At 41.0% G+C, this 19,411-nt stretch overlaps 1 protein-coding gene across 5 annotated transcripts in view; it reads left to right on the top strand.

Moving 5' to 3' along the window:
- dip2a (DIP2 acetate--CoA ligase A) overlaps positions 1-19,045 on the top strand; it is a 69,392-nt gene extending 50,347 nt beyond the window's left edge. For 3 of the 5 annotated variants that reach the window (XM_088315490.1, XM_088315492.1, XM_088315494.1), the window contains 29 exons: positions 555-678; positions 771-880; positions 2,469-2,571; positions 2,803-2,867; positions 3,173-3,266; positions 4,314-4,433; positions 4,537-4,651; positions 5,414-5,553; positions 5,646-5,782; positions 6,229-6,309; positions 7,036-7,163; positions 7,897-8,011; positions 8,242-8,443; positions 8,541-8,641; positions 9,117-9,197; positions 9,343-9,460; positions 9,571-9,692; positions 9,867-9,978; positions 10,075-10,184; positions 10,296-10,426; positions 10,972-11,140; positions 11,391-11,561; positions 11,915-11,944; positions 13,911-13,972; positions 14,416-14,473; positions 14,549-14,623; positions 14,731-14,905; positions 15,151-15,274; positions 15,602-19,045. In XM_088315490.1, coding sequence (XP_088171616.1) covers positions 555-678; positions 771-880; positions 2,469-2,571; positions 2,803-2,867; positions 3,173-3,266; positions 4,314-4,433; positions 4,537-4,651; positions 5,414-5,553; positions 5,646-5,782; positions 6,229-6,309; positions 7,036-7,163; positions 7,897-8,011; positions 8,242-8,443; positions 8,541-8,641; positions 9,117-9,197; positions 9,343-9,460; positions 9,571-9,692; positions 9,867-9,978; positions 10,075-10,184; positions 10,296-10,426; positions 10,972-11,140; positions 11,391-11,561; positions 11,915-11,944; positions 13,911-13,972; positions 14,416-14,473; positions 14,549-14,623; positions 14,731-14,905; positions 15,151-15,274; positions 15,602-15,854 — 3,426 coding nt within the window. In that variant the 3' untranslated portion in view covers positions 15,855-19,045. The remainder of the gene's footprint in view (positions 1-554; positions 679-770; positions 881-2,468; positions 2,572-2,802; positions 2,868-3,172; positions 3,267-4,313; positions 4,434-4,536; positions 4,652-5,413; positions 5,554-5,645; positions 5,783-6,228; positions 6,310-7,035; positions 7,164-7,896; positions 8,012-8,241; positions 8,444-8,540; positions 8,642-9,116; positions 9,198-9,342; positions 9,461-9,570; positions 9,693-9,866; positions 9,979-10,074; positions 10,185-10,295; positions 10,427-10,971; positions 11,141-11,390; positions 11,562-11,914; positions 11,945-13,910; positions 13,973-14,415; positions 14,474-14,548; positions 14,624-14,730; positions 14,906-15,150; positions 15,275-15,601) is intronic. The other 2 variants (XM_088315491.1, XM_088315493.1) reach the window with 1 other exon arrangement.
- Positions 19,046-19,411: the final 366 nt, after the last annotated feature.

Here is a 19,411-nt window from a genome sequence, read left to right as displayed (position 1 = left end):
GTTATGCAATGCAAAAACAAGTAATGAAATTAGAAATATTTCTTAATGTAAGATAACTGCTCTGACAAGAGTTCATGAAAATTTGATCGAAGTTAATATAGCCAGCCTAATAAAAGTTCAACTTAAAACTAGTCTATTGCCTATGGAGTTAATAGTATCTCTATATGCCTATAAAATGATGGTATTATAAGATAAACGTACTCATAACCGTCAATCAAACTCGAGACCAAGTTATAATCCCCTTTTGTTTTTTTAAAGCTTAAAATGCTTGAAGCAACTGATATGGAGAAAGACAAAACACTGCCGGGTAAGAAGAAATATATGACAGATAATAATTATATCTTGCCTTGATTTGAGATATTTAATTTAGATTAGATTTTAGTTTTTTTGCAGTGTGTCCGGTTAGCTACCACTCTGCTGCTTGAGTGTTTCACTTGTACAATTCTCCCCATTGCAGTAAAGAACATTTGTGTGTGTGTGTGTGTGTGTGTGCGTGTGGGTGTGTGTGTGTCAACCATTGTTTGTAATCTTTTTTTTTTCTTTTGGTCCTACAGGATGCGGGAAGTCAACAAATTGGCTTTCTGCTTGGCAGCTGTGGGGTGACATTGGCGCTGACCACTGACGCTTGTCAGAAAGGTTTACCCAAAGCACAAACTGGGGAGGTTGCCACATTCAAAGGTAAAGCCTCCTCGTTTTTTTGTTTTTTTTTTTCCAATTTGACTGTGCTTCTATTTGAGTTCCTAACTAATTTAATGCGTCTTCCTCTTTAGGCTGGCCCCGATTGCTGTGGTTTGTGACTGACGGCAAACATGTTGTGAAGCCTCCCAAAGACTGGCATCCTCCAATTCGTGAACCAAGCAATGATATAGCCTACATAGAAGTGAGGGATTTTTGGTTGAAATTTCATATTCGATAAGCCATTAATATTCTTGTACACCAAAGCCAGGACGAACACAACGCAACAGTTAGTGGCTGAAGGTTAGGTTTGGCCAAACGTTTGTGATGCAAGTTCCTAGAAAAGCCACACAATCGACGTATAAATGAATTCTATATCTTTTTTTTTTGGAAAAGGAGACCATACCGGAGTTGCATATTTCGATCAGCTCTGACAAAAATTTTTATATAACTTCACTAAGAAGTCAACATTACTGTTGTGGAAATTGGCAAAAATAACTGCTAGAAAACATTCTTAAAAGGCAATCTGTCTACCCGCAAGGGACGAACTACATCATTGCCCGAGACTGTTATGCCTCCCACTTGAAAATCGCTCTTTGTGTTATCATAACTGTAATGCACAACAAAACATTTCTCAGCTTCACTGAATGACTAGAATAGCAGCAAATGTCGGGTTCGTCTGCAAAGAGCACAGAGAGATTTCACTGGTGAATCTAAATCATTGATAAAGGTAAAAAAAACACTTTGGCACGGATGTTTGTGGCACACCCGATGTGACCTTAATAAATTGTGAATTTGTATTTCCAATTGTCACAAATTTTTTCCACCAATACAGATATGCCCAAAACCAGCAATACCAGACGATGCATGCAAATGCTGGCACTTAACATGAGACTCTCTATCAAACGGGTACTACTTTGGCAATTTTCCATCAACCAGGGATCGCACCTGAATCCAGGCTGAAGCGGAATATCATAAAAAGAGGTTTACATATACAAGAAGCTAACTGTGACAGGAAGGCTTGTAGCAAATATTCAAGTATTTTCTGCTATCATCTTTTTAGTGGAAGAGAAATGTGAATGAAACTGGCAAATTCATTACAGTCACTCCATTGTCCTGCACAAATACTGACGCAAAAGTAGTTCTCAACTAAATTGCCTATTTCCAATTATCTAACACGATTCTTGAATCACAAATATTACCCGGAATGTTAAGAAGAAAATCGTGATGTCATGAAGTTCCATAAAGTACAGACATTGCTTGAGGTCATGATTCGTTACTAAGCCCAACAAATGTCTGCACGCTTCAGTTTGAGAGCCTCCGTGTGGATCACCACTTGTGCTAATTAGCTTCCGTTGAAGATGTCGTGTTTTTCCCATTAGCGCCTGAATTGTTTGGCCTGAAGCAATTTTGTAGCATTAGACCAACTACACTTTGTCTAAGTTGCATTACAAAAACGGCACATGTAAAGCAACATATTGAATTTGGGCCATATTAAAAAAAAATAAAAATCAGTATCCCAATCAACCTTCACACTCAAATTCACACCCATGGACAATTTAATCTTTAATTAACCTAACGTGCACGTTTTTGGAATGTGGGAATAAACCACAGTGCGAGGGGAATTAAAAAAAAAAAACGCACCATCATGGAAAGAACATGAAAAGTCAACATTGAAAGGCAGTAGGTGCCAATGTGATAGGCCTGAGCGCCGAGATCCTGAATAGATTCATCGATGCGATAGGATTGGATTGGATTTGATCCTAATGATTTATTTTTTCGTTCTCGTGCAGTATAAAACCAGCAAGGAGGGAAGCACCATGGGGATCACAGTGAGCCATTCAGCCATGCTCGCTCACTCTCACGCTCTCACTCAAGCCTGCGGCTACACCGAAGGTGAGTGGCAACCACACGCCATATTTCTTTTTTTTGGTTTGTCAGTTGCATTAGAGCAATCGCTATGATTTGGTTTGCAATATGTTATTTTACAAAAGTTACATTTTTGTCACCCTGTCTCGTCTGCTTTTTTTAAGTCAAGTACCTTTGCAGTTTCATACTATATAATACAAAAAGGTGCCTTTGTCGATGTCAAACTTGAATTTTAAAATGTCCTTTTTTGATTCTCAGCTGAAACCATAACCAACGTGCTGGACTTCAAGAGAGAAGCGGGTTTATGGCATGGGGTTCTCACTGTGAGTGCTTTAAAATTTCTGATATCATTATTATTAGCTTGCTTGTCTGATAAGGAAAGTCGGATAATCAGTGATTAACTACTCATTAAAGCACACTTTTTGTGAACAAATTGTAAGCATATTTGAACACACGATAAATTTGCAGATATAATACTGCAGTTATGGACTGATGCAATCAGGATCGGAATGCACGGCTATTACAGCTCATTTGCTCTATTATAAATGAAGTCTTGAGTCTGAGCTTGTTCACAGTGACGTGATGCACGTCAAGCTTGATTATTTCCTTACTTACCCTCTCATCGCAGAGCGTCATGAATCGGATGCACGTGATCAGCATTCCTTACTCCTTAATGAAAGTCAACCCTCTCTCGTGGATTCAGAAGGTTCACGCATACAAAGGTGAGGGTTGGCCTGTGTGAGCCATCGTTAGATGAAGTTTGTTTCATTATTATGACAACCAGAAAGAGAACCTGAACAGATTTTTTAAATGTTTTCAAGATGCCTCCGCTCTAACCTGATTGACATGTTTGATGTATATGACATAGTAATAACTATACACAATTTTGAATTCCCATCTAGAGATAACTTCGAGAATTAGTGGTGTAACGGATGACATAAATCGGATATAGATAAATAGTCTTAATTTATTTAACTTGGAAAAAAACCCAAAAAACGCTTTGGCCCATTTAAAAAAAAAACAGCTTCTAATGTCTTATATGGCCACTTAGGATTTAAGAACGTAACTTAACGCAACATAAGGCACGATACATTCATATTTTATACATACGTGGTACGGTGTATAAAATAACAAATTATCCTGACAGACATTTTGAGCTGAATATTTTCGTAAAGTTATTTAATAAAGCAAAAGTGTTTTATAAAATAAGTGAAGACAAAGTTTTATTTAGCTTGTTTTATTTATTTATTTTAATCTTGAAAATGACCTCGAAGTTTAATTTAAAGACCCCCCCCCCCTTTAAACATGGTGAGTGCATTACAAAGTGATCTTGGTCCACAATATTGAAAAAGAAGTAAAAAAAAAAAAAAAGCGTTGTGCATGTTTACAGCTTATTTAATATTTGTCGAGAAAGCGACAGAAACAAATTCCTGTATCATTAATTTGAGGTGTCACCCAAAATTGGCAAGATGCTCTATGCACTCTATAATATTGTACTTAAAAAAATAAAACAAAGCAATAATTATTAAATTAAATATTAAATTAATTATTAAACAGAATATAAAAGGTGAACAATTTGTGCTACTTTCATTTATAGATGCTACGTTTGTCTGCATCCCTCCGAAATACTTTTTTTAAAATCTTTCAATATACAGTATAACATTTTAACCGGCTGAAAAGGAATGTTGATCAAAACTGCTCTGGCTGTCAGGTGTGATTATGTTTGTTGTGAGACATGTCCAATATGTGTTTGTGTGTCCGCCATCCAGCGCGGGTGGCCGTTGTGAAGTCCAGGGACATGCACTGGTCTCTGCTGGCTCAAAGAGACCAGCGAGACATCAGCTTGAGCTCGCTGCGCATGCTGATTGTAGCCGATGGAGCCAACCCATGTGAGTCCACGTACAAAAATAATAAACGTCACACACTGGTCAACATGTTGGTCATGTACATGCTCACTCAATTTGTTTGTGTGTCTCTGATGCCTTACAACAGGGTCAATATCTTCCTGCGACGCCTTTCTCAACGTTTTCCAGGCACGTGGGCTGCGACCTGAGGTGATCTGTCCATGTGCCAGCTCCTCAGAAGCCCTCACTGTCGCCATCCGGAGGTGAGATGGCATTACTACATCTTAGTGGTTTTGGTTTTCTTTTGGATATGTTGCAGACCCAAAATAGGTACGGTGTTGATTTGGAGCTTTGCAACTTCTTGTTTTTGACACACTGGACCAAACTGTTGGATGATATTAGGCTTAAAAATTAATTACGGTCATAATTTGATGGTAGTTTAATTTAGCAAATTCTTCAAAATTACCAATTCTACTTGTTCTAAAATTGTCTATCCATTTTAGACATAAAATCATTCATGTAAGTTCCATCAACAGTAACTCCCACACTTTTTCTAACCAATTCTAGGACTTTGTGGCATGCTTGGACCCAAAAACAAGACACTTTGTCTTCAAAACGTTAAGTTTCGCTTGTTCTCAACAGTTAGTCATAAAATTCATGTTGAAACAAGCTTTTGACAGCCGGAGTACTTTCCATTGAGACATACATCGTGGTATCAGCTGCATAGGTTGTCATACCTGCAGTTTTTCATACGTATGGCATATCGTTTAGGATGGAATAAAGGAAATGTCCAAGGCAACTACATTTTGGAATACCACTTTCAAGTTTAACGACATTCGACAGTGTGTTATGAAACATTTCACATTGTCTTCGACCTCGGTCAGTTTGCGTCCGAGCAGCAGCTCCTGCATTAGTGTGGTCAAAGTGCTCGTGTTTTACTGCTCTGTGGTTCACATGTGAAGACATTAATACATAACTGCGGTTCCATCATTTGATAATTAAGTGAATACGACTTTGTCCTTTAGACCTCCAGAGATGGCCGTCCCTTCACCGGGCAAGGCGGTGTTATCGATGGGCGGGCTGAGCCACAGTGTAATCCGCGTGGACACCGAAGAGAAGCTCTCTGTCCTCACCGTGCAGGACGTGGGGCAGGTCATGCCCGGAGGTGCCGTACACAATCGCGTTATACCATCTATGGATATGTACAGTCCATGAAAAATGTCCTGAATTTTTATTTATTTATTTTTTTTATGGCAGCTGTGGTATGTGTGGTGCGAGCGGAGGGGACGCCATACCTCTGTCAGACAGACGAGGTGGGAGAAATCTGCGTGAGCTCAAGTTGCACGGGTGCGGCTTATTATGGTCTTCAGGGCATGACCAAGAACATATTTGAGGTTCGTATGTACTATTATGCCAGAAATTTCGAGGGGCTCCGTACAAAATACCATCAGGAGCAATACAAAAGTGTATTTCATTAAAATACATTCCAAACTACTATTTTGGACAGCTTTAACGCCATATGCAATTTTTTTTTAATTGTCATCATTTAATAGTGTTCATATTTAGAAACGTTTTTACAGTACTCATGATGTTTCCGGCGCACAAAATAAAGTTCCGATGAGCAGTCTGTAGGAAATTTCCCGTTGATGTCATTAAAGCAGTGCATTGATATTTGACACCGAAAGTCATAGTTTGTGAAATAAAGTGAAATATCGAATTTATTGTCAATCATCTGCTCAAAACTTTAATTTCTTCATCCAAGGTTGGTTTATCACAGCAGCAAGTCAGCCAATACCGATTACAATTAATTTAGTCTGCTAATTGTCACGTTTTCTCACAGACCACCCCAGTCACATCGAGTGGAATTCCAGTCAGCGACAGAACCTTTACCAGGACCTCTCTGCTGGGTTTTGTGGGACCAGTAAGTTCTCTCTACCGCATAATTAACGCAAAACTTTTAAAACCTGCACCTTTTCAACTCTGCTATGTTACAATTTTTAATACGTAAGTCTGTTATTAGCTTCTGTGACTTTGATCAATTCTCAATAAATGCATGTGACTCTCTGATATTTTTCAAGTGATTCCAAAAAGACCTCAAATGAGCACTAAAAGTCTTACTTTGACATCCTGATTGCAAAACAAAAAAAAAAAAAAAACTTTAACGGTTCAGCTGACCTAAATAACACCTCAAATTGAGTTGGGCAGTCAGACGGCACGCTCATTGCTTTGTTGTGCCCTTGAAAATTTCTGAGATGGACTGTGCAAATAGCTCAGGAGAATTAATGAGCCGTTTGGCTTTTTCCAAGTCAGTGAAGCCGGGAATCCAAATTTTTGCATCTCCCTGACATCTGTCGTATTGATTCGGGGCCAGGCCTCAGTGTGTCTCAGTTGTCAAGTATATGAGTGTGAAGTCTAAAAGTGTTGTGGTCAGAAGGTGAACGTACACACAGAACGGGCATTCTGGGCTTTTGATCATTTATTAGAAACTTCTTTTTGACGAGTGCGGGTGAACTTCTTTGTACCCGGTGATGAGCTCAGCTAAGGCTGGATTTACACTGCAAGCCTAAAAATTAAGAAGCGTTTTAATTCAATAAATTGCGCCAAACATTTTTAATTCCAAATGTTTGCTTTTGTGTTCTGCCACCAGGACAGCCTCGTGTTCATCGTAGGGAAGATGGACGGATTGATGGTGGTCAGTGGGCGGAGGCACAATGCTGACGACGTGGTTGCCACGGCTCTTGCGGTGGAGCCGATGAAGTTTGTTTACAGGGGGAGGTTAGAAGACACGACGCAATTTATCAGTCAGTCCCACCGGCCACAACATTAGGCACACCAGCACAATCTAAGGACATCAATATACTTTGTCTCACACACACACTCTTATTATACATTATAAAAAGGATGGGTAAGTAACCCGTAATCCTAATCTAAACTGTGGTTATTTTATATTCTAAAACATTGCCTGCAAACTTGATGAAGACTCGTGAACATATTTGTCTATAATGCCAAAATAGTTTGAAAGTAGAGTGTAACCGTGCTATATCACCCCTGCCCCCTAAATCAATTTATAGGAATTAATTTTCTTTTTATTTTCACATTCTACGTACTGCCACTGTTGCAGATGCACTTTTCAGTTTATTGAATGGCAGGCGAATGGTAAAATACCGAAAACGCAATGATCCCACTTGCATAGGCGCTGCTGTTGGAATGTTTTTTGAAAGTGTGTTTTAATAGATTAGTAGGGTAGAAATATCGGTGTATATTTTTATTTAATGAAATGAAACCTTGGTGCGTTGAACAAGTTGCAAGTCACACAGCAGATTGTGTTTAGGATGCTTCACTGTTTTCACTGAAGAATACTTTTCTCCTATGGAGCAATAATAAGGCAGAAAAGTGAATAAAACTGCTCTACTGGATTTCATTTGATTATTATGCAGGTGTCACTATAACTGCAGCAGATGTGTGTTAAATTCCTGAGATTTTTTTTGTTTTGCCTGGTGCATTGCAGGATAGCTGTTTTCTCCGTGTCGGTGCTACATGATGAGAGGATTGTCGTGGTGGCAGAGCAGAGACCAGACGCCTCTGAGGAAGACAGCTTCCAGTGGATGAGCCGCGTCCTTCAGGTGCTGACTCTGCTCATTATATATTATATTATATTTATTATATATAATCTATTTTTTATTTATTATTTATTATATTATTTATTATATATATATATTTATATATATATATATATATATATATACATATATATTATATATATATATTATATTTTATATAAAGTTAGAAACAGTTCCATATATAAAAATAAATGCAAAAAAAAAAAAAACGGTTCTCGTGTGTTTTCTTCCAGGCCATAGACAGCATCCACCAAGTGGGCGTGTACTGCTTAGCTCTGGTGCCTGCCAACACGCTTCCCAAGGCCCCCCTCGGTGGCATCCACATATCAGAGACCAAACAGCGCTTCTTGGAGGGCGCCTTGCATCCCTGCAATGTCCTAATGTGCCCTCACACGTGCGTCACCAACCTACCCAAGCCACGGCAAAAGCAACCGGGTACAGAGCTGCAACGTGTCTGCTGGAGGAAGATGCTTTGCCCGATTTCAACTGTTTTAACTGAGTGGTGGACGGGCGGGTGTGCGTGTGCGTGCAGAGGTGGGCCCGGCTTCTATGATCGTCGGCAACCTGGTGGCAGGCAAGAGGATAGCGCAGGCCTGTGGGAGAGATGTGACCCAGTTGGAAGACAATGAGCAGGTACTCACCCAGGGAAAATAAATTCTGGTTTCATGGAATGACTTTTCATCACCTCAGCTGTACACGGCGAAAACAGAAGAATAACTAGGATTTTTCAAACATGCCAAATGAGACGTTGTTCATCACCAGCTCTATTTTCAATCCAATTTAGATTCATGGAACTGTTTTTTTTTTAAATTCTTTATCTGAGCCTACTTTTTGGCTGTTAATTAATTTATGATAATTGCTGCCCAGTGTGAACAAGTTTTGAATAGCTGTCTGTTGTTGTGAGGTCAAATTTTTAACATTAATATGTAACTTCCAAAAAATTATTTTATTATTACAATTATTTGTGAAATGCAATAAACAAGTAATGACACTTCAGGGAGGTTGTCATCATTCATGCATGAAATGAAAGAGTTAAAAAAAATATTTTAAGTTTCATATTTTTAAGACACTGTTGTCTTTATGTGTCCTTGTTTCCTGGCACTGCTAGTTCCTCTACATTCAAGATGTGCTACAGTGGAGAGCGCAGGCCACTCCGGACCATCAGCTGTTCCTTGTTCTCAATGCCAAGGTACCTCAACACATCCACTAATATCTCCGCTCTGAACTGAAACGCATGTCTTATTATTGAATCAATTACACATGTATAATCCAGAGGGTTTGTCGCCCCCTACAGTGCTGTCTCTGCATTGCTGCTATTTAAAATTTTTTTTTAGGGCGCGGTGGCCAGCGCGGCATCCTGTCTTCAACTCCACAAGCGAGCCGAGCGCGTGGCTGCAGCTCTGATGGGACGTCTCAATACCGGGGACCACGTTGCGCTTGTCTACATGCCAGGTACTCGCAACAGATCCCTGAGGTTCTCCGTGACTATCAGTCATGCCAGCAGCCTGTGGATGGGAAAAAAAAAGGAAGTCCTTTTTTTTTTTTTTTTTTTTTATGCGCAGGAATCGACCTGATTGCCACATTCTATGGCTGCTTGTATGCCGGTTGCGTCCCGGTGACGGTCAGACCGCCACATCCACAGAACTTGGCCACCACCCTCCCCACCGTCAAGATGATTGTTGAGGTAACAACACACAGCCTGTCAACCAGGCCTGTGTAAACTTTTTATGAAAGTGACTGAAAAGTTGTTGGGACAACCCGATAGGAGCCAACAAACATGCTAGCATCTCTCCAATTTTCGGAATGAATTATTTCCACGAAATAGTAATGCGATCAGTGTTGTGTCCGTGTTCTACAGGTCAGTAAGTCAGTGTGCATCCTGACCACTCAAGCAATAATGAAGCTGCTGAAATCCAAAGAGGCCGCCGCTGCAGTGGACGTCAAGAGTTGGCCGATGGTGCTGGACACGGGTGTGCTATGATGTCTTACAGGGACACCTTCATTGTGTGCTGTCGTGCTGACAAATATGATTTTTTTGGTTTTTTTTTTAAATCTTGTTGATTCAGATGACCTCCCCAGGAAGAAAAGCCCTCAGATTTACAAGCCCCCAACACCGGAGATGTTAGCCTACCTTGATTTTAGCGTTTCCACCACAGGCATCCTGGCAGGAGTCAAGGTGCGTACTGCAAATACTAAGAGCTGTGTCCCCCCCCCCAAAAAATTGTCCTTATGTGACATTGGATGATTTTTTTTCTTAAGAATCCTTATGTCATTTTCCTTATCATAGATGTCGCACGCGGCCACTGGTGCCTTGTGTCGCTCCATCAAGCTACAGTGTGAGCTCTACCCTTCTCGCCAGATAGCCATCTGTCTGGACCCGTACTGCGGCCTGGGCTTTGCGCTCTGGTGCCTGTGCAGGTGTGTCATTGTCAGCCGACATATTACAATTTTACGAACTCTTGGCTATTTAGCCTAAATTTTATCCGCCAAATGTGAATCAGCAAGATAAAAAGCTCTCGACCAATAATCTTTATGCTTTATTCCCTTATACTATAATAATACAGTCAATCCCGTGGGGTGTGAAAGCGATCCAGAATATCAATTCAAAAAAAGTTATAGAATGATTTTTACATTTTCTTACATTAGATTGAGTGAAATATTCAGTCCAAAACATGAATTAATTGCCTTGTTGGCAAGTACAGCGTCACTTGTAGTTGGTCACTATTTTTACACACAGCTCAGTTTGTTCTCTTTATCGGTTTGAGGTCTGGAGACGGGCTTGGCCACTCCTCAACCTTGATACATATATCTTCTTGAACCGCTCCTTTGTTACGGAACATTTCGGGTCCTCTCTTCAATGTTCATCCAAGAAACTCTGCTGCACTTGACTTTGTGATACTCATCCCTGCCAAAAGCCTTTTGTCAACTTTACCTCATATTTCATGTATGCTTGTGCGTTACAGCGTGTACTCTGGCCACCAGTCCATTCTGGTTCCCCCGCTGGAGCTGGAAAGCAACGTGTGTGTATGGTTGGCTGCGGTCAGCCAGTACAAAGTGCGTGTCACATTTTGCTCCTACTCAGTCATGGAAATGTGCACCAAAGGCTTGGGCTCGCAGACGGAAGCGCTGCGGGTGAGTGTGACTGTTTTCATGTCATGATTATAGCACAAAGTATTACACATAAAAAGTCAATAAAATGTATGTTCAATTGTTAAAAAAAAAATCATAATGTTTGACTAAACGGGGATTTGTGGGTTTGATCATGTGACGTTCGCAAGCTGAGCACTGTCAGTCGACAGCAAGTGGCATTTTTTTTTTTTTTTTTTTATACTTGACTTCTGCTTCAAGCATGGAAATAATAGCCGTCTTCCCTCATGTCCAGTTGCGGAACGTCAACCTATCGTGTGTGCGCACGTGCATGGTGGTGGCGGAGGAGAGGCCTCGCATAGCGCTCACGCAGTCCTTCTCCAAGATCTTCAAGGACCTGGGGCTTTCGCCGCGTGCCGTCAGCACCACCTTCGGCTGTAGGGTGAACGTGGCCATCTGTTTGCAGGTGAGCATCCGTCTGGCGGGACTTGACCTGTTTCAGAACTACATGCATGGGGCAATGTTCCACAGATAAGCTGTCATCTCCACGATATACGTTTTAATGTTTACACTCACTGGCTACAACATTAGGTAGGCCTGCACCATCTGTACTGAAGATCGCACCTGCCAGTATTATTATGATTAGACTGTACAGGTGTACCTAATGTTGTGTCTGTTGACTCTGTGCAAAAGTTTAAATGTGATTATTATATTTCCCTCTTCCTTTGTTTAGTTTTGTGTTCATGTGTTGTGTTGGCGTGTGTGTCCACGTGTATACATGAACACATAAAAATGTCTTTTATTTATGTGCCCCGTCAGCCCAACAGATTAGGGAAACTGGTCGAACAGGTACTGTCAGACAAGAGTGGTTGCTTGCTCTTTTTGGGGGCTGTTGCTGTTTTTCCATCCCTGTGTGTGTGTGTGTGTCTGTGTGTTTCTGCCTTCATGGTTTTTGTATATCATGGCAAGAATATAGCTGCATCTTGCCACGAACCTGTTTGTGGGCAGGTGTGCTGTTCTTCTCGGAAGCCTTCATGCCGCCTGCGCTGCTTTACGTTAGAGCAAGGAATCAGCGCATGCCTTTTAAGGACTGTTTCTCCTGGAAAGGGTGTGGTGATCACACATGTACACTGAGGCAAATTTCATGTTTGTCCATTTTTATTTGTTAATTGGAATTCCTGGCTGTGTGGGACCTCACAATTCTCAGATTTGGAAAATTCTGCTATTGTAAAAAAAAACAATAATGTGTTCAGTAACATTCAAACATGTTTAAGTTAACCACTACAGGTGCATCTTAAATTAAAATATTGTAGGAAAGTTCATTCTATGTTATAGACATTCATAAAACACATCTGGGAATACTGGAAGAGGAGCCGTAAAAGCCACTGTATTATGTATTTAAGTAAGAATTTAATGAATGTATTGCGCATAAATTGTAAAAAAAATAAATTAAAAAAAGGTTAAAATGTAGATTGAAAAGATGCAGTTCTTAGTGATTGAGTTCCAGTACAAAACTAAAAAGTTAAATAGCTCTGAAAAGCACTGATGCAGTGATTCTTTTGCTTACCACTAGAGGGAGCCTGTGCACCACTGGTCATATGAGATGCATATGTAGAGTATCTGTAGCTACTTAAACTTTTCTCAAATTAACTCTAATTAGTTGCTTAGCAACAATATTGATGGATCAATGTGACCCCGCTCGCCATGTAATCATTTAAAAATATGATAAAATACGAAAAGCAAAAAAATTTTAAAAACAATTCAATTATGTAAAAGTATTATTAATGAATGATATGTTTTATATTAGAATCGATCAACTCACATTTTTTGTTGAGTTAATAATTCATTTTTGTTTATGTGTGGATAAAGTTGATCCAAGTAGTTTGCCTACAAGCTGTATATTGTGAATATAAAACCATCCATCCATCAATTTGTTTTCTAAAGGGCTCAGTGCATGTGAGCTGGAGCCTGGGACGGGTCACCAGCCAATCACCGGGCACATATAAACAAGAAGCCGCTCACACTCACATTCACACCTGTTTTTATTTGCATTTCCCCCCCCTTTTGTCACACAAGTGTATGAAGGAGTTAACCTGTGAGTAATTTGCAATCAGAAACATCCTCAACTGTACTATTGCAAATTTCCCATTGGCACTTTGCACATACATTTTTGGACTTTTAGGTTGACTTCTGGCTAACTGTGCCATTGGCTTTGTTTCATGACATCGCATAATCTTTGGATTGGTGATGCCATGCTGAATGAATGTGCAGCTTTGTGCGAAGCTCTCCTTGTTTGTGGAGCCGTGTGTGCGTGCGTGCGTGCGTGCGTGCGTTGGCTTTGACCCTGCAGTTGGCCGTCACTCCCCCTCATGGCTCGCTGGTGCTTTGCATTAACACTTGGCCAAGGCGTAAGAATGATAAATCCAAAGCAAACTCAAATCAATATCGAAGTCATAGAAATTGGGTGTGAGGGTTCTTGTCAGCGACTTCTGTTGCTGCGTTTAATTTTAGCAATTGCTCTGTCAGAAATGTCCAATTTTCATGTTTTTTTTTTTTCAATTCTTTTTCAGCGTAGCCCTTGATTTGATTTTAACTAGTCACAGAAAACTTAACTTTTGTAAAATCATGATGAATCTTATGATGAAGGACATAATAATATTTGAAAAAGTTCTACAATACTTTCCTGGGCTTAAAAATGTCGCTCGCTCACAATTTCAAAGGGTGCGCTTTAAAATGTTTCTGGCAAACCAGAAGGACTTGTTGACATCATCTGGAATGCACGTAAGCTCATTTGTGCCTCTTTGTCACTCGTCAGGGTACAGCGGGACCGGACCCCACGACGGTTTACGTGGACATGAGGGCTCTGCGACACGACAGGTGAGAGACGCTGGCCATGGGCGTTGGTGGAAAGTCAGGGCTAGTAAGTCCTTCTCTGCTGGCCTAAACGCACTGAGCGACATTTACAATTTATATTGGAATAATCTTAAATTCTTTCATGAATTTGTATTACCCTATTGTCAATGGGCCTCTCTCTTTAACTTTACCGATTATAAATTTGCTACACAAGGCCGGCTATCAGGCTCACAATGTCTGCATGGTAAGAGCAAGCTAAGTTCAACAACGAGCAAAATATGTCTATAGCGATCTTCACGCATTAATTCATTTAATAATGACAATTTCTAAACATAATGTATTATCTTGATTTTTTTTTTTTCAGGGACTTCAATACATTCTGAACTGTTTTCAAATTATGCAAAAGGCACAATTAAATGTGTCATGCAACCACAGATGTGTCAATTCTGTTTTGGGATCTCATTCAGGGTTCGCCTGGTCGAAAGGGGGACCCCACACAGTTTACCCCTGATGGAGTCCGGCAAGGTACAGCGTGAGAAAAAAACACTGAACGGTATTCACACTCTGCAGAAGACTTGAGCTATCCCGCTGTCATTGTAGATACTCCCTGGAGTCAAGGTGATTATTGCCAACACGGAGACAAAAGGGCCCTTGGGAGATTCCCATCTCGGCGAGGTGAGCTTCAACCTCACTACGGCGAGGTCCATGCACGCTGATGTTAAAAACTGCAGACAAACCTGATGGTGACGAATGTGCCGTTTTTGGTTGCATGTTTGTACTAGGTGTGGGTGAGCAGTCCTCACAATGCGACGGGCTACTACACCGTCTACGGAGAGGAAGCGTTGCACGCGGACCACTTTAACACCAAGCTCAGCTTCGGGGACACGCACACGGTGTGGGCAAGGACGGGCTACCTGGGCTTCCTCCGGCGCACCGAACTGACCGATGCTAGCGGAGGTGAGACTGCACCTCGGCTGCTGAATGTCTTCCCTCAGCCAAGATCAGTGATCCCCAATCAATGTGCACTGGGAAATTATCCAGTTTCACTGACTTCAATTAGTTAACAAATTAAGATCAGTGTATAGCGCTGGGTGATTTTACATCAAAATGTTATTTTGCTGAATTGCAAAATTGGCTATGGCTTTATTTACCATATTAATTATTTAATATTATATACATGTGTGTGTGTGCACTTGTCTCAGAGCGCCACGACGCCCTCTATGTGGTGGGTTCTGTTGACGAGACCCTCGAATTGAGGGGGATGAGGTACCACCCGATTGACATTGAGACCTCCGTCATCCGTTCCCATAAAAGCATCGCTGAATGGTGAGGCTAAAATAATCTGTCCATGTTTCCCCACTGTATAAACGCGATACTGTATACAACACACACAATGAATTATTTAATTCAATATGGCATGGCTCAGTACAAGAATTGTTATTTTATATATGAATGAACTTCTCAGTACTGTAAATGTGGCGATATACCTTACGCCTTCAAAAAAGGCAATTTGACGTGTTTATTTTCAATTGGAACAATTTGATGCACCCACATCGTTGAATCAAAACCGATTTTTTCCAATTCCATTTTTTTTTTGTGACACCTAGTATATACTGTATAATGTACTAAACGTGCTTCCGGTTTTATGTGAAGTGCCGTGTTCACTTGGACCAACCTGCTTGTGGTGGTGGTGGAGCTGGAGGGCTCCGAGCAAGAAGCCCTGGACCTGGTGGCGCTGGTCACCAACGTGGTGCTGGAGGAGCACTACCTCATCGTGGGCGTGGTGGTGGTGGTCGACCCCGGCGTTATCCCCATCAACTCCCGAGGGGAGAAGCAACGCATGCACCTGCGAGACGGCTTCTTGGCCGACCAATTGGACCCCATATACGTGGCGTACAACATGTGAGGGCTCGGCCATGGGATGTCGCGGTGTTTCCTCGCCATTCGTGCGCCGGAATGATTTATCTGCTGCGGACCAGGAGTGACACCGGTAGCGCTGTCATTTTTCCGACAGGGACTCTGCTGTGATTATGTCCCAACCATCACCGTTGCATTAATTAACACGACGGGGTTGTAAGAACGTTGTAGCTCTCTCCACCAGGTGCAGTGGATTTAAAAAGTCCACATACCTCTGATAAATGCAATGCCAGGTTTTAGTGAGAGAGGGGGGGGGGAACGTGTTTTCACAATTAGTGTGACTTATCCTTTGAAACTCGTTTGAAAATAAATAAATCAAAGACAGGAGATTGTTGTCAAACTAAATAGGCAGTATTTGTCAAAAATACTTACAATGTTGGCGCCGCCCTCTTGGCAACCTCCCAGATCAGTTTTCACTCACATCTTTTCATCAGTGAGCAGGGAAATCCCGATTGTGGTAATGTTGCTGCTGTTCCATATTTTTCTCCACTCGATGACGATGTGTATATTTAATGCCTTGTCAATTGTTTTGAACCCTTTACCTGGCAAACGATAAGACCCAAGCGATGCTGCGGGAGCTCTCTGCGGACGGTGTCACTCCAGAAATGTCAGGAAAAGCCTACTAGAACAGCTGAGCTTTATTTTTTTTTTTTTGCATTATACAAGTCATAAGTCACATTTATGGTGAAAAAATGTTTTGAAAATATTTATTTTAGGTTTCATTTTTCCCAAAAAACATGGCATTTGAACAAGGGTATGTAGACTCGCCACTGGAGGTTCTACCATACTCTGACCGTAGGGATGGGCATTTTTTTTTTTTGTTTTAATTAACAATGGAAAATCTGTCTTGAGCAGAATAATACAGCTGGGTCGAGTTGTGCCAAAGTGCAGGGCTGTGCCAAAGTCGCTTTACTTCTCTTCTTCAGGACATCAACTCGTTGAGACGGTATCAACAGCGCCCTCTCAGGTTGCAGCCAAGCCGTCCACTCCCGTTTTTTTTGCCTCTCTTGCTTCGGGGACAAGCAGTTTCACACCAAATTCTGAGAAATCAGTTGATAGATTGCTCTGCCCATCCCTATGAGAGATGTTGTGGTTCCCCTCAAAACTTCCCATCTACTTTTGTGCATTTCCCTTTTGTATGTAAACTCAATGCAATATGACTGATGTAAAGAATGTGGCTTTGGAATGATGCGATGACCACGCCTTAAGTGTCTTTCCTCCCCTAGCTCTGCTTCAATTTAATTCAGTCCACTTCGGCAGCTGTTGGGTAGTGAGGAAGTACAGGGGGTCTTCGGTTTTCCGACGGATTCCCGTTCCTTTTTGATTGTAGGAGATGACAAACACGTACTTGCAGCAGTATTTGCGCTCCAGGTTGCATTAAGGATTATTTCTTGTTCATTAATTAGTAATGCATGTTAACCTCAATCCGAGTCCGAGGCCTCATCCGTAGGAATTTGCCATCATCAATATTGAACATGTTTAACATTTATCATGTCGATCTAGGAGGAAAATATACTCGTAACACACCACAAGATAATCGCTCTGGATAATCATTCTAATCTGACCTTTGCTTTGATTGTGGAAGGGACAAAAAAAATAAATTCAGGACGTACCCTCCAGGCCGCCAAGGGCCAAAAGAATTTTAGCTCGACATTTATTTTGAAATTAAATACTATTTCAGTAACCTACACAGATGCAGAAGTGAAGTCATAATTATAGTAAATGTTTTTATTAAAACATGTCAGCGTGTTGGGTATGCACGCCCCTGACTGGTTGCCAAGGAATTACTTATAGACCAAACAATTTAAACAAAATCCTACCCATGGAAATCTTCAATGAACCTTACATACTTTTAGAATATGGGAGGAAGCCGGCCGGCCGGGCGCTGCACATAAGAGCTGTGAGGTAGATGTTTTAACCACACCCCCAGTGTGCTGGCAATGAAAAACAGCAAATGCTGTGGGAACAGAGTGGGACTCATTTGGCTCAAAACGTCTTCCTCCCGAACCGTGGCAAACTGAGGACCCCCTGAAAATAACGTCTTCCCTATTATCCCCAGAGTCTAGCAAATGTGACCATGGTTGATTCTCAGCCGGCTATTTATAAAAACAACGCCCTCCATAGATACATCACACATGCAGTGATGTTGGTGAAATTAAAAGATGAACGTAAATGTGCTGCAATCTTACAGAACTTAAATTGACCTCTGAACTGTCAAACGGACCAATGGTTCAGTATCTTTACAAAACTTACTCTCTATCAAGGAGCTGAAAATTTTTAAGGGAGTGCATCGGTATGTCTTTCGGTGACTCTTCCGGTCTCTGTGCTGCAAACTGCTGATGAGACTCGGTGAGAACATCCGGTTAAAAGTTGATCACTTATTTGGCATTTTCTTGGTCTCATGATGTCAAAATATGAATGGCATAATAGTTTAAAGACCAATTGTAATAAGGAAAACAATCCATTTATGGCTGAAATGGTTATAAATTTGGCAGATCAGCTTCTTGTTAGAGAAACTGTGCAAAAATATTTCAGCAGTTGAACAGGTGGGCATGTGAAATAAAAAAGTTTAGAGAACGTCAAATGAATTTCAGATGGAAAGTCTTTAGTGTTTTGGGGAGTTCATCTCGAACTTTTTGCAAGTAGTGTTATTTTGTTTGTCGTTATTACCAACTGTGATAAATGTGTGCGTTATCGCGCAAAAAAGGCAGTTTGATGCACAATGTTCACAGCCTTTGTTTCCAGTGCCATAAGGTCGAGTGATAGACGCGTTGCATGTGCCTCCCTTCTTTGTCAGGGTTCCCATGACTTTTTGTTTTTTTACTTCTTTGCCTCAGAAATAGGCCTTGAGCATGCTGCAAGGATGTAAAGGTTTGATCTAAACGACTAATGGACACGGGAGGCTTAACACCAAGACTGAAGGAATCTGTTAAATATGTGAAAATTGTCCCTCGCAAAAACAATCGCAGATGGACTCAAGATTGCGAGGAAAGGATACACACACCGTATCTTTTTATAGGACAAATGAATAGGAAGCAAACAAAGTAGCAGAGGACCATTCTGCTCAGGTGACTGTCACGTGTGGTATAACGTGGAAATACATTTTGTCCAATATACGGTAAGGTGTCATTATTTTCATAACACAATTTCTTAATGAATAAAATAACAATTTTAACTTAACTTTGTTGTGGTCAAACAATCTGTTTGGGGTTGCTGCTCACGTTCTAATAATACCAATGGACATTAGGATTTGGCGGGAGTGAGAACCCATAAAAATGACATTTTAACTCATTGGCGCAGTATTACATTCATCACGTGTGTTGCTGCGAAATCAAGGTTGACATGTTTGTCTATGATTACAAAACGCATTTGTGCCACACAAACAACATTGCTTATCAAAAGAACGCCATAGTTGCAGTCAAGGATGGTCGTGGCAGCAGCGTGCTTTTTTGGGGCTGTTTACTTTTCAGATTGAATTGGGTTCTTCGTCCAGTGCTTCTCAATTATTATTATTATTAATCCCGATTTTCAAGTAAAATCAGGTTT

The sequence above is a fragment of the Idiotropiscis lumnitzeri genome, chromosome 14 (assembly GCF_059441095.1).
Source record: "Idiotropiscis lumnitzeri isolate Australia: NSW breed Sydney's pygmy pipehorse chromosome 14, RoL_Ilum_1.0, whole genome shotgun sequence".
NCBI lineage: Eukaryota > Metazoa > Chordata > Actinopteri > Syngnathiformes > Syngnathidae > Idiotropiscis > Idiotropiscis lumnitzeri.
Note: the sequence above shows the minus strand (reverse complement) of the source record. Positions and strands in the feature narration are given on the sequence as shown.